Raw genomic sequence first — 15,935 nt, forward strand, 5'->3', positions numbered from 1 at the left:
CCCTGAGCCAAAGGCAGATGCTTATAACAACTGAGCCACCCAGGCGCCCCACCATCTGAATGTTTTGATACGAAACAGAATGCTTCTATTCCTTCTTCCACAATAATTCTTTGCCACATAGTAAGGATTAAATGAATATTTGATTAAAGAATGAAAATGAGGGGATAGTTTTCAGATTCTCATATTTCTTTTTAAACTAGACATTGTTCCTTCAATTAGTGCACAAATGACATTTTGCTATATAGCAGATGCAGAAAAAATCAGTTATTTAGACATTTAAAAATCAAAGATAAAATCATGATTGACGCTGAACTTTCTTATGATATGTATAGCTAATCTTTTGGGGAGCTTCAAGCATCACATTATATTCCCAAATTCCATTTCCTGCTACTGATATGAAAAGTGCCTTTCACCAAAACATCCAAACAGAATTTACATATTCATTTGCCCGTAATACTGCAGAAGGGATTCTAGTTCTAAACAGTAGCTGAATGAGATGAGGGCTCAAAATCACCTCAGAATCTACCACTAATAATGTGTTTTCTTTTATATACAGTCTAAATTAACTTTTGAGCTTTCTCTTCCAACTCAAATTCAGTAGTAAATCATATGTTCCATAGCTTAATAATTTAATTACTATAATTATTGTTTTGTTTTGTTTTTTTTTTGAGAGGGAGGGCAATCCTCTAGGAGATGAGAGTTAAAATATGTTTCCCCTGAATTAACAGTCTGGGACAAGCTAGAATTACTAGTTTGACAGCAATGGCTTTATTTTAAAAAGGGGGCAAATGAGATTTCTAATAGTCCTTTCTGATTATCTCAAAGTTCCAAAGAACCATGAATAAAGTGATATGCATATTATTAAATTTGCTCCATATGTGTGACTCACATTTACATTTAGCAACCAAGAATCACCTTTTTAAATTGTAAAGCCAAATATCACCAGGGAAGCACTCAGAAAAAAATCAAAACACGCAATGAATCAACTCATTTTTTAATGCTAAGTTTATGTTTTCACCAAGTTGATATGGTTAAGTGCATGTAGTATAAAATACAAAATGTGTGACTGAAAGGTAAATACTCTTCAACTTTTTTATTAGAATGATTTACTACCCAAATTAAATATTTTAAACTATATTACAAAATGTAGTATAAATAGCTTTGGAAGACTTCCTTTATTCAATTTTATATCTACTCACATTATCTTATACTTAATGCTCCTATCCTGTAAGTTTTCCTTCCAATCAATGGTCTCTCCATATTTTCTTTCATTGCAACATTCTTCCAGGGCATTTAATTCTAGATTTACTTTCACCATTCCTATCTGTCTCCTTGTACTGCAATCTAGCTTGTCAGTTATGGTGAAGATACAGTGTTGTCCTGCAGACCTGCCTTCAATTTGCAGAAAGGGGAGTTTGGGCAGAAGTATTTCCATCGAATCACTTTGGGGTATGGACAGTAACTATGCAATTGCTTTAAAAACAAAACTCACACTCAAATACACAAAATTAACAAATACTATTTAAAAAAACAAGACAAAACTAGGAAATGGAGTGGAGGGCTTCACGGAGGTACTGCCAATAAATATGGCAATATTCTTGAATACAATTCATCAGTTAACTAAGTTGGACCTGAGTTGTCTAACCTATTCCCTTCTGACTATTTTAATCTGGAGAGCCTTAAAATAAGTACTTGGGCTTGAAAGATTCAGTACAAATGCTCATGGGTACTCCTTGACTACATAAAAGTTGTATCTATATTGAATATATTTTTATAGTATTTATTATAAATAGATTTTTCCTTAATAATAATACTTATAAACCTACTTTTCTGTTACTGAGGCAACAGAAGTGTTACACCAATTTACTAAATAACTATGAATGTAATCATCAGTACTAAACCTAATACTTAGTATAATTAGTTATACAAGTACTGCATGTTGCAAAGCTCTGCAAATAGTTTATTACATGATTAACGAAAAAACTCCTTTCATACCAATTCCATGATTTTCTAAAATAAAAAAAAGACTTCTAAAGCTCTTTGATTAAGTGAACAAATGCATTCCGAAATATCTAACAAAATACACTTTAGCTTTGTCTAATTCCCAAGGAACTTAGTTACATATTAAACTGCAAGAATATTAACATCCATTTAGTTTCCCTCTTGTTCTTGGCTGGATTCAAGGTATCAACACAGCATTCATAGATAGGCTACCTTATTAAAGGAGACACTTGCATTTAATTACATGTGAAACAAGCTCTGACAAGAGACCCAGAAAAAAATTTAATATGAAATTCAATGAAAAACCTTACCACTTTGTACATATCTGTTCTGCATACTTTTCTCCCTGAAAACATTAGGACTCCTTGCCAGGACGGCCTGCAACAAGACTGGTATGTCGCCTTCTGGATCATCACTGCCAAGGTTATCTTTCAACTCTCTGGAATTAAAAAAATAAAAATAAAAATATAGTGATTAAGAATTCCCTATTCTACATTAGTTAGATAGCAATTCACTAGTGAAATTCGGAAAAGACTGAGGTAGAAAATCAAGAACTTATGGCATTAAAAAAAGTGTCACAAAAGATGTCCAACAACTTCAGGGATTTTTGAAGATGCTATTCCTGGGATAGAATTATAAAAATGGCAGGGAGGAGTTCTTCTAAGTAAAACTTTTTTTTCCCCCATTTTATTTTCAACAGAGAGGAAAAAAAAAAAAGCCCCAAATGTGATTTTATGGAACTATGAGTTTATTTAAGAATGTTCACATTAGTTTCAAAGTAGAAAACAGAATCAACTCTAAACTATTCAAAATAATGAAAGGGTACAGAGATGATAATTATGCATAGAAGCTGATGTTTGGGCTTTGAATATATTTTCTCTCTTACATTTGAATACGAGCCTGCCTTTTTGAGAATGTCCTCTGAATTATCAAAAATGGCAAAATAATACTGCCATATTGGATAAGACAAGACCCAGAGATTATGTAATTTTTCCATCTAATTCTTTTCTTTTCTCAAATAAAGTCATCAGGGAGCAAAAAAAAAAAAAAACCCCAAAAACAAAAACAAAAAACCCAAGCAAGTGGTTCAGCATAGTTGTAATTTTCAAAAACCTTAAAAGTAGTAAATTAAATTTACTAACTATGGAACATAAATGATAAAATTAAATATACATAGTGTTTTTAATTTTATATTCTACATGTCTCTCATTAAACCTAATAAGAAAGATTTATAAAAATGGTGTCCAATGATAAGCTTCAATAAATTTCCAGGGGCAGTCTTAAAGCAGCTTTCCATAAAATAATTCATAAATGTATATGTGCTATTTCCCTCATCTTTTTAAATATTTGGTGATAATTGTTGATTATGTATAGATATAAGAAGTGATATAATATTTAGGGGCGCCTGGGTGGCGCAGTCGTTAAGCGTCTGCCTTCAGCTCAGGGCGTGATCCCAGCGTTCTGGGATCGAGGCCCACATCAGGCTCTTCCGCTGGGAGCCTGCTTCTTCCTCTCCCACTCCACCTGCTTGTGTTCCCTCTCTCGCTGGCTGTCTCTGTCAAATAAATGAATGGAATCTTTAAAAAAAAAAAAAAGTGATATAATATTTAGACATTGATGAATTTCTGGAGTGACAAAATATTAGTATTAGACTTCCTTCTGATTTTTACCAATTATTTCGCAGTTTCTCCATTAGAAAATTCACATTTAGTATCTACTGTAAGAGTCATCATGTCTCCTTTTTTTTTTTTTTAAAGATTTTATTTATTTATTTATTCGACAGAGACAGAGACAGCCAGCGAGAGAGAAAACACAAGCAGGGGGAGTGGGAGAGGAAGAAGCAGGCTCATAGTGGAGGAGCCTGATGTGGGGCTCGATCCCAGAATGCCGGGATCACGCCCTGAGCTGAAGGCAGACGCTTAACCGTTGTGCCACCCAGGCGCCCCATCATGTCTCCATTATAATGTGCTTTATTCTCATTCCTCTAAATAATGAATCTTTAAATTAAAAAGCAAAAATTAGGGGCATCTGGGTAGCTCAGTCAGTTGAGCTCTTGATTCCGCTCTGGTCATGTTCTCAGGGTCCTGGGATTGGGCCCTCTGCTGGGCTCTATGCTCACGAGGCAGTCTGCTTGAAGATTCTTTTTCTCCCTCTGCTTCTCCCTCCCCCCCACCCACGCAATCTCTCTCAAATAAATAAATAAATCTTAAAAAAAATTAAAAATAAAAAGCAAAAATTAAAGAAAGAAAAGATACATGAGTACCAGTGTATAAATGAGATGTGAAGGGATAAGAGTGGGAGTTTTAACTTTTTTTTTTAAAGATTTTATTTTTAAGTAATCTCTACACCCAATGTGGGGCTCGAACTTAAAACCCTGAGATCAAGAGTCACATGCTCTACTGACTAAGCCAGTCAGGCACCTGGAGAGATTTAACTTTTTATACATTTTTGTGTTGTTATTATAAATATGCACTAGTTCTGTAGTAAAAATTTTTTAAAGTATACTCGTATGCAAAGATTTTATAAATAAGATATATAATTTATGTTTATATTAGTTTAAAAAAAATCTACTGTGTGAAAATACACACTTATGTTCAGATGGTATGATAAATCCTGGGAAAAATTACTCCCAGTTTTGCAGTAGCCCTCTATTGGAGTCAGTCCTTGAGTTTTGTTTAACTTCCCACAGAAAGCATGTGAGCCTATTCCAAATAAAGCTAGCGGTATAGTCCCTAGTCCTTGAGAATTCTAACCACTCTAGCGATATCAAGGAGGAGAGAGCTTCTTGGGCAACTTAAGATCTCCTTGCACAGATCCACCTTGATGACCCCAAAATTATTCAAAAAGAGTTGAAAAGACCTTTATAGAGCTACATGGGTCAGAACTATTGTCTCAAAATAACTATGGCCTATTTAAATATCAGTAAGGCTCGCTTGGATATTCATAAATTTTATTTTTAAATAAAAGGGTTTGCTTGTTTACTTATTTATTTGACAGAGAGAGAGCAAGAGAGCACAAGCATGGGAAGCGGCAGTGGGAGAGCTGCAGATCCCCTACTGAGCAGGGAGCCCAATGTGGGGGCTCAATCCCAGGACTCCGAGATCATGCCCCGAGCTGAAGGCAGACGCTTAACCCCACTGAGTCACCCAGGCACTCCTATTCATGTATTTTAAAATTAAACTGTGTTTGTAAATTTTCTGAAATAAAGAATAAAACCAGGAATACTGACTCTCTTAGACCAAAACCTTTCACTTTTAAATTATACTTACATGTGATCTGTTGATACCTGGTTGAGGCTATGGACAAGCTGTGAAACCAAATTATCATCCCTACAGGCCAAAAGGCAGTTCACCTCTTCTGCTATTCGTGCATTAAAGAGAAGGCTCTTTGTAGTTGTAGCAGGTAAAGGGGATGGAAGAGGCAGCTGGTTCAGGACTATTTGGAATAAAATCAGATTATTAGAAATTGAGTGACTATAAGAAGTCTTTTTATAATATTTGCTTATAAAATATTTCCTTACAAATATTTTGATATTAAAAATAAGTTATAAATATCAATGGGACAAATTATTAAAAGGCATTCTACCTCTCCCCCCAAAAAACCCCAACAACTCTGTAAAACCCTGAAATATCACTTGGCCAATAACAGAGTTTATTACTCCCTAAGACTAAAACTCAACTTCTTTATATGCATGACTTTTCATATCTTAAATCTTTATTCATTTAATAAATGAGTAGCCAAAAAGGGTTAAAAAGTAACTTCTAAGAATTGAGAATATAGTAAATAATCTCATTTATTTTTGCTTCTGAGATTTATCAGAATTACTAGTAATCCCACATAAATAAACCAAGTACTTATACCCAACTCTTCACCTGATATCTAGACAAGTAATATATTTTTTAAAAGTTTAAGTACATATATCAAAAATAAATAGATCACTTTAGCAGAAGAACATTCATTATAGAATAGGGATTCTGGTGGAAGCCAAATATCTAAGGAATTATGCTTTCAGTTATAAATTCCTAAACAGTTCTCTCCTCTCTTCATTCTAGTAAAACAGAAAACAAAAGGACATAAATGTTTATATAGTAGTTTAAATTCAGCTATTTACTGTCTCTTCACATAATGGAAATTATTCATTTGTCTAAAGTAAAAGTTAAGAAAGTTAACTGAAGTATCTTTGTTTTTGGCTTAATTTCTAATTACCTATACAGTGTAACAGGCTGCTCAGCCCCAGTGGCTAATAACAGGTATTTTATTAATAAAAATAAAGGAAACAAATTATTACTTAATAAACAGGGTTTATTGGGCAAACTTTTAAAATAAAAGGTACAATTGAGATAATGGGGAGAACAACCAAAAGTAAATCCCTGGTAGTAAATCTGATCTGGCACTCCTGTATACTATATGAATTAGTGCCTTACCTGTAACAAAGTGACAACAAAAACTAAAGACAGTTTCAGAAGTTTTCTTACCTGCGGTCATCCTAACTCCACCAGCTACTTTCTTATTCAGATTTCACAAACTAGCCATGTTAGTTTCCTAACCCAAAGCTAAAGGCTATTAACTATTTCACTCCCATTAAAACCAGTTGGAAATTAACAAGAGGAAAATAATATTAAGGACTACTGAACACAGAGTAAAAAACACTTCCAGTTATTTTCTCATAGCTCCTTTACTATAAAGCCCCAAAGTTTGCATAATGTGATGTCCTCACCTTCTACTTTTCTCTCTCCTCTTTTTCCCTTTATTTACTGAGACAGGATGACACAGGGACTAACATTGTGGGTTGCTTTTTGTACCATTACCCAGGGACTAAGAATTAGAGTTAGAGTTGGCTACCATAAGAAAGAGTCCCTAAAAAACTACGTTACACTAAGTAAATCTCAAAAGAATAACAAAATTCTTTGAACTTAAATGATCAGAGTAAAACGGGCTGCTGATATCTGTGACAAACTCCAATAGATTACTGAGGATGACATCCAAAATGAATATTGTTAAGAAATTAGATTAAGTTGGGCTATAAACCTTCTTCTTTAAAGGACAGTTCCAGTTACCATTTCTAGAAATGTTTTTTAAAAAGTCTAAATTTGCTCCTACATGCAAATCCATGCTTCTTCTGTTTTGATTTTTCTTTAATGCTTTGTCTCATCTTTGGTCTTTACTTTTGCATTTATCCCTTTATTGTGTAAGATCTTTAAACAAACAAGCGCCACCATTTCTTAATGCATCCTTAGGATGAAACAGATATGAAAGTCCTATCTATTAGCTGACTACACTAATTTTGTTCCTTTCACATGCATGCCAATAAACCAAAGGAAATAACAATGTTTGTCATTCAAAATCTAGTATCTTAAATAATTTGTTATTTATGACAACAACAAATAAATTTTTCGCTCTTAAAATCATAGTTAACACAGAACAGAACATAAATTAGATAAATTAACCAAACTTACGGTCTGTGAGACTAGCAATCCCCGCAAGAGTAGTGATGGGGACATGGGGCATATCCCCATTCATCCTGAAGTTCTGGAATGGTGTTGCCTATAAAAGTACTTAGTTCAGGTGCCAGCTGTCATTACTTCCCATTTCCCAAACACTGCAACAAAAAACAGACAATTATTTGTAAAAATATGTCAAATATAATACCATTAGGGAAATGCCTATGAAAAATAAGATTTTCTGCTTTTGTTTGATAACCTATATAACAATAATAGCTACTATTCATATATACCTCCCATATATTAGGCCCTGCAGAGTGCTTTGCATATTATTTATTCATTTAGTTCTCACAACAATAATGTAAGGTAGGTACTATTATTTTTTGAATTTTACTGACGAGGAAATTAATTTACAGGGACTTTAAAGTAACTTGTGGAGGAAAAGACTAGAACCCAAGCGATCTGGCTCAAAAGTCTGTGTAACCAGTAGGCTATATTACTAAACTGGGATACTCAATTTTGACAAGCACTGTAATTCTCCATATCATAGATACATTAAAATCTAGCTTCAACTTGCCTGCTAGCTATGTCTCTCACTACTCTCCTACATAAAGCATTCTCTTCAACCAAGCTGATCAGATTATCTTGAATCCACCTTGTGTTTTCACATTTTTATTTATTTCCTTATATACCTCCATACCTAGATAAGCCCATCCAACCTTCAGTCCAAATCCTTCAAGATCTAGGGCAAGTTCCTACAACGTCATGAAACCTCAGACAAATTCAGCTAAAAGCCTACCTTAATCTAACCTTCATTTATAGCTCAATCAACATTCTTTTGTAAATATATATTCCTTTGTGACATTTTTTGAAACTTGTCGCTTCATTCTTATATACTGTTCAAGTACTTACCTTGTCTTCCCAATTACCACTGCATATCAACCAATCACATAATTAATATCAACCAATCACATAATTAATACACAACCACAGAAAGAACAGAGAAATGTGTTAACATCTTAATGTTCCTGTATGACTTAGTTGACTTAAATATTCAGTTTTTATAATGTGATTCTGTGTTTGTGTGTACAGACATTCTGCAAAATTTCTGAACACGTTTTCCATTCTGTTCAATGTTCCCAAATTTTTCTCATCTTAATTTCAACATGTGGATTTTTGGAACCTTTATCTTTCCTTTAACAGTGTACTTGTTGAAGAACCTTTTTTGAAGTATACAACATTTTAATAATGTGCACATTAATCAAAGATATGCCTTTATTAAATAACTTTATAAGCTCATCAGTAAATAGAAGTCTACTGCATGTCAACTAAGACATAGTGCTACAATAGAAAACTGAATTATAATTTTCACTTTAAACATTTTTTGAGGTTCTATTTGCTTGTCAGTCAGTTAAAAGAACCTTTAAGTTTTTTGAGTTGTAAACTTCAAAACAGTGAAATGATATATCACTAATATCTCCCTTTACTCATTTATCTTAATGCAACTTTGCAAATAATTTTTTTTTTTTAAGTATAAGTATACAGGGGCGTCTGGGTGGCTCAGTCAGTTAAGCATTCAACTCTTGGTTTCAGCTCAGGTCATGATCTCATGGGTCGCTGGAGCCCTCTGACGGGCTCCAAGCTCAGGGGAGAGTCTGCTTGAAAGAGTCTCTCCCTCTACCTTTTCCCCCACTCTCTCTCTCTCAAATAAATAAATCTTAAAAAAAAAAAAATAAAAGCAGAAGTATACAGGTAGCTAAAATTAAGAATTTTCTTTTTCCTCACTTTTATTATAGATACATGTTGACAGAAGTTCATAAAACATGTATGTATGGTTTAACAGGGTTATAAAGTAAATAAACATCCATAGAAGGACCCTCTGAAAAGTCAACACCCTACTTCCTTCCACAGGTAACAAATACCTTGTCTCTTTGGTAATTCTTTTTTTCTTTTTTTTCTTTACAGTTAGTCCTTTATATGTATATTCTTTTCTAGTAGCCAGCCAAGGAAATACCACTCCTTTCCTTTGATGAATGACTGACTTAAAGTTTGCTAGTAGGAGCATATAGGAAATAGCACAAGAAAAGCTATAGGAAAGACACAATTACTACTGGCTATCTTACAACTGTCCTTGCTATACTGTGGACTTTACTCTTTGAAGTTATTAATTTGATGTTTTACCGACACTAAAGAAATTTAAGGAAACACTGCAAATTTAGCAGTTGTATCAAGCACTTAAAAAAAAAAGAATTTAAAACCTGACAGAAGTTACCAAAACACAAAATATAACGGATTTTTTTCGAAGTTTAGGCTAATAAAAAAGTTACAGTTGATGCTTAGTAATTAATGGGAAAAAATAATTGCATGCAAATTATGTACAGACAGCACAAAAACGTCTTGTTATTCTTGTATGACTGTAAATGTAAATTGCCATACTCAAGCAGATTAAGTAACAAGTGACCGTGTTATTTATTTAATTCAGAGGATGGGAACGAATAGAGAACAATCTGCTAGAGGGTTCTATCATGGGCTAACGAACTTTATTCTGTTTTCCTAAATCCCAGGTAACATGTAAAGCAGACCCAACGCTAGGTTGGAGTATTTTAGTCCAAAAATGATGTAATTAGTTACCACATATGAATTAGGAGAGTAATAAATCTAACCACAAGATTGTTGTGCTTTTCTTAGTGATACAACAAGGCATGGTAATATTGTAATGCCAACTGAAAACTGGAACTAAGTGGGGAAAGAAAGGACAGCAACAATGTTTGCTCGGTTTAAAGTGCTTGTATAGACTGAGTAGGTAACGAATGACAAATATATTTATACCTCACTGCTGAACTAGGCTGATTTCACTGGAAGCTAAGCTTCTGAAGAACAGAAGACGACTTTGTACAAGTGGACTTATAATTTTAGCTAAAGTCACAGATGTTGATGAATATGAGTAATTTGTGGAAATGTTGCTGCCTATGCTGGAAAGTGACCAGAGTCCATCAAGAAAGAGCATTCCTAGCATTCTAAAAATGAATATGCAGGACTCTAACTAATTAGACATGACATTTCTGGCTCTGGATTGGGCAATGTTTGGTCTACCTGGCTCTGTGAAAGTATACTGTCTTTCATGAAACTGCTGAAACTGAAGCTGAAAGTCATTATCTCTGGAGAACAATGTGTTCAGAAGGAAATGGTAACCAAATGGGAAAGGAGATTATAATGAGTGCTTTAGAACTGTCACTTAAGGCAGTGCTTCACTTACTTAAAATCTGTGAATGGTGACCAATTAGTGGATTATAAAATAAAATGAGTGGGCTGAGATCAACACTGAGAGGGATGGTAGGAACAGAAATATAAGTTTACATTGCATACAGCTTTGTGATTCCAGGTAAAATGTCTAATTGTGGGTCACCAAGGCAAAGCAGCTCCAAAGTTGCCAACTAAAAGAAATGGAAGAGTGAATGCAGAAGCCCACTTCCTAAAGGGTGATGAGAATGCAACAAAATAATGCATATAAATACCACCTGGCATATAATAAGTGATCCAGAAAGTTAGCAGTGTTTCTAACTGAAAAACACACATTTGGGAAAACAAAGGAGAAACGGGTGAATTAGGGAAAAGGTGTCTTTTCAATAATACACACAATCCCTACTTCTGAAAGATACATTATAAATTATTTGAAATTCGAGTATATATTTCACCATAGTATTACAAATATGTATACCAGTCGTAGGCATACGCATCCACAATTACGGAAATGATGAGGTAGCTGAAATAAATATTGGCAGTGAAAAGTAAGGGAAAAAACCTAATCTTTGTAATACTAAGAACTAAACCAAACACAAACTAAGAAATCATTTACAGTTTAGAATGGCTTGGTTTAATTAAAATAATTCAGTAGAAGATACTATGATAAATTCTCATTTTAACCCATTATAGTGAATCTGATGTGGACATCTAACACTTGACAAGATTTTTAAAGGTCCTGGTTCTTTGTTCATTTAATTTCACTTTAAAATTTATGGTTTCTTCATACAAACAAAAGAAATGCAAATAAAAAATTATTGGTAGAAGTTATAATAATAATATTCAAATTGGGATGGTTATGGAATAAAAGGTGCTCTCACAATCTGATGGTAGATAAACTTTCCTGGACAGCCAGTGTGTACCCCATAGCCAAGAAATGTGTACAATCTTGTCTGAAAAATTTCAATTCTTTAGTAGTGAAAAACACTAGAAATGATAACATTTATTGAACATCTAGTTGGAGATGTTTAAAGTAGAAAGTTGGAAATTCCAGAACTGACAAAAACAGTCAGAATTACAGCTATAGTTATGAAAATGATCCACAGAGGATTGATAACAGTTAAACTGTAGTAATAGGAGACAGGCAAGATACAAGGTAACATTGTGGGGGAGACTTCTTTCATACCTTTATGTGTGAGACATTAACATATACCTTTCCTTAATCACCACCAAAGTCAGAGGGTTATGAAGATTATCTCTATTTCACAGATGCAAAAATGAAGGCTCAGAGCCTAAATGCTTTGTCTGTGGTTATACAAACAGGACAGAGCAGAGCTGGAATCTGAACTCAGATATTTCTAACCAAACCTTATATTCTCATGCTTGTTTCTAACCAAACCTTATATTCTCATGCGTATCTGAAGGACATAAAACTGGGAAACATCTACATTGCTATGGCAGAAAGATAAACCAATAAAAGGTAAGGAAATTGTTCCTCAGAGAAACTAAATGTGTGTTCAAGGTCTCATAGCTAGTAATTGACTGAGTCAAGACTAGAATACAAATCTTTGGATTTCCAGTTCAGTATTCTTTAAACTATGTTGTCATCTTGCAGGATTATAACATTTTGAATGAACCAAAATTCTATACATGTGGAATATTTAGCTAATTAACACCTTTCTTCCTCACTAATGTTATTATTATATTATTTTTGGGTGGGGAGGGAAGGAGGGTTTTAAAACTAGTATATTTTTATTGTCTCAGTGATTTTTACATTGAACAGTATAAGCTGCCTCAAATTCTTTTGGGAAACAAGTGAAATATAAATCCTAAATAGCCAGATAAGTAAATAAATAAATCTGTGTTGTACTACTTACTATTTTAAACCAGTAACAGTGACTCCCTTGAGAGTGGCACCTCTCTAGCAGAATCATTTCACTTTAGTCAAGCTATCTTCAGATTCCTTTTCACTGCCTAAAATGTATTCAAGAACAAAATTTTCACATTCTGTTTAAGATACTTCCAAAAGATGTTCTTCAAATCCTAGCTCAAAAACAGTTCCCAATCAGCCACACTGTGAAAATTCTCACTTCTTTAAAACATTTCTATTTTTCTATAGTTCTAAGTTATTTCCATTAAGTAAGAGAAACACAAAATAAAAGCAAAAAGCACAGCACAGCTCTAATGCTCTCTCTGGACACATGCTTTGCTTCTGGACCCCGAGTTCCCTGCAGCCACCATGCCGGATACCAATATATGTGTATTATTCCTATGTGTATTCCAGTAATGTAGCTATATCCTAACGTACATAATATGTAATAGAAGGATATAGTTACAGTACTAAGTACCATTAGAGAAGTCACAAATCAGGCTGAAATTTTAGGGTCTCTCAAAACTCATTTTAAAGATTATATGTATGTTCACTGAGAAGTATAATGATTAGTAAAACTACATATATTTCTATAATCAGTTTTCTTTCTTGTTCTTATCAATTTATTTCACATGCATTTTTATACAAACCAACTTTAACAAAAACTCATATTACTTTAAAAGGTCCCAGCTGATAATTATAGTTAAATTGACTAGCAGGAGACTGCTGAGTAGTTATACAATGTCGAATCTTAACAAAATATGCAAAAATACAAGCTGCATCAGGAAAAAACAGTCCTGAGTCCTGGAGTAAATATTTAATTTTTTTTTTTTTAACAGAAAGGCCATGGAAGAAATTTCCAACTAATCCACATCCCCACACCAAAAATTTTATCTCTCACCTTCTTTTCCACTGCAAAAGAAACAGTCTATCTTAAGCCCCTAATAGAGGTTGAGACTATGCCTGATACCAAGAGACTATTTTCTATACAGGTATTAGAAATGAAAAATCAAACAATGGAGATTTTATTTCTTTCTAAATGAGTCTTAGGTTTTAAAGAACTATGACATTCAGATGTAGGTCTCACCTTCTGGCCATAACACATTTAATGATACATGATTGATTTAATCTGAAATATAAGAGAAAATGCTTTTATGTGAAATCACTGAATGGTCCACAAGAGGGCACACTTTCAACTATAAAAAGTTAAAATTCACTTTTTTTTAAAGAAGATTGCTTATGTTTTTAATTTTAATTCCAGTATGGTTAATATACAGTGTTATATTCGTTTACAATATAGCAATTCAACAATTCCATACATTACTCAGTACTCATCAAGATAAGTGTACTCTTAATCCCCTTCAACTATTTCACCCCTTCAACTATTTCAGCCATCAGTTTGTATTCTATAAGTGAGAGTCTATTTTTTTGTTTTTCTTTTTTTCTTTGTTCATTTGCTTTGTTTCTTAAATTACACATACGAGTGAAATCATATGGTATCTGTCTTTCCCTGAGCTTAGCATTATATTCTCTACAGCCATACATGCTATTGCAAATGGCAAGTTTCATTCTTTTTTAAAGATTTCATTCTTTTTTTTGGGTGTCTGGGTGGCTCAGTCAGTTAAGCATCTGTCTTCCGCTTGCGTCATGATCCCAGGGTTCTGGGATCGAGCCCCACCCACATGGGGTTCGCTGCTCAGTGGGGAGTCTGCTCCTCCCTCTCCCTCTGCCCCTCCCCCCCACTCATGCGTGCATGCACGCTCTCAAAATAAATAAATAAAATCTCTGAGGGGGAAAAAAAAAGGTTTCATTCTTTTTTTTTTAATGGCCAAGTAATATTTCGTGTGTGTGTGTGTGTGTGTGTGTGTATCCCCCTGAACTATTTGAGAGCAAGTACAAGATATGGTCCATTCTTCTAAATATTATGTACTTCCTAAGAATAAGAACATTCCCTTAGGTAATCACATTACAATGAACAAAATAGGGAAATTTAACTTTTGTAAAGTCTAACCATATCTAATATAAATAGATATAATCTAAATAATCTTAAAATCTAAAATAATCTAGGGGCGCCTGGGTAGCGCAGTCGTTAAGCGTCTGCCTTCAGCTCAGGGCGTGATCCCAGCGTTCTGGGATCGAGCCCCACATCAGGCTCCTCTGCTGGGAGCCTGCTTCTTCCTCTCCCACTCCCCCTGCTTGTGTTCCCTCTCTCGCTGGCTGTCTCTCTGTCAAATAAATAAATAAAATCTTTAAAAAAAAAAATCTAAAATAATCTAAAAAAATCTAAAATTTTAAATAATCTAAAATATTTAATCTACAGTCCCCATTTTATTAATTTTCCCAATAATCTCCTTTTTCTTGGTTCAGGAACCAATCCAGGATCACATATTGCATTCAGTTTTCAAGTCTCCTAAGCCTTCTTGAATCTAGAATACTTCTTTGGACTTACTTTATTGACCTTGGTATCTTTTAAAAGTATCAGCAATCTGTTTTGTAGAATCCATCAATTTGGCTTATCTGATATTATTATTAGATTCAGGTGATGCGTTTATGGTACGAATACCAAAAAACGTGGATTTTATGTACTTCTTAGCGCATTATATAAGGAAGCATCTGGTATCAGTTTTTTCCTAATACTGGTGATGTTAATTAACTTTGATCACTCAAGGTGGCGTGGGCCATGTTCTCCATTGTAAAGTTATCCACTGCAATTAGTTAATAAGTACTTTATGGAGAGGTATTTTGAGACTATATAAACATCTGATTCTTTTTTTTTTTTTTTTAAGATTTTATTTGAGAGAGAGAGAAAGCAAGCACAAGTGGGGCAGAGGAAGAGGGAGAAGCAGATTCCCTGCTCAGCAGGGAGTCTGATGCGGGGCTGGATCCCAGGACCCAAGATCATGACCTGAGTTGAAGGCAGATGCTTAATGGACTGAGCCACCCAGAAGCCCCTAAACATTTGATTCTAATCAAACTTTTACTCCCTAATTTTAACACCACTAATGATTTTCTATCATCTGTTATATTTACTAATTAGTATTGTATTGTAATATAGCCTCTCCCTTCTTCCCCATTCATTCATTCATTTTTATCAGTAGGGACTCAGGAATTCTTTTTTTTTTTCAATGGGTTACAATCCCTTACTATCATCATTTATTTTGATGCTCAAGCTTTTGGTCCCAGATTTGGACAGTAGCAGTTCCTTCTGTTGTGTCCCATCATCCTTTAAGCAATTCCTTACTTTTAAGGCAATAAGATGTCCCAATCTCATCTCATACTTTTCCTACCTGAGTGGTGGAAAGCAGCCCTTTCTTCAGGGAGGAGCTCTGGTTCTATTTAGTGGTTAATCACATTTAGAGATAGTGCCAGTTTGCTCTCTGCTA

General features: G+C 34.1%; 1 protein-coding gene across 1 annotated transcript in view; it reads right to left on the reverse strand.

The window, feature by feature from the left end:
* NIPBL (NIPBL cohesin loading factor) overlaps positions 1 to 15,935 on the reverse strand; it is a 188,411-nt gene that overhangs the window by 103,422 nt on the left and 69,054 nt on the right. Inside the window, exons 2-4 of the mRNA XM_040630495.1 lie at positions 7,458 to 7,600; positions 5,271 to 5,436; positions 2,313 to 2,440 (exon numbers count right to left, since the gene is read on the reverse strand). Coding sequence (XP_040486429.1) covers positions 2,313 to 2,440; positions 5,271 to 5,436; positions 7,458 to 7,521 — 358 coding nt within the window. The 5' untranslated portion in view covers positions 7,522 to 7,600. The remainder of the gene's footprint in view (positions 1 to 2,312; positions 2,441 to 5,270; positions 5,437 to 7,457; positions 7,601 to 15,935) is intronic.

Source organism: Ursus maritimus, unplaced genomic scaffold (assembly GCF_017311325.1).
Source record: "Ursus maritimus isolate PB19 unplaced genomic scaffold, ASM1731132v1 scaffold_15, whole genome shotgun sequence".
In the NCBI taxonomy this organism is placed as follows: Eukaryota; Metazoa; Chordata; class Mammalia; order Carnivora; family Ursidae; genus Ursus; species Ursus maritimus.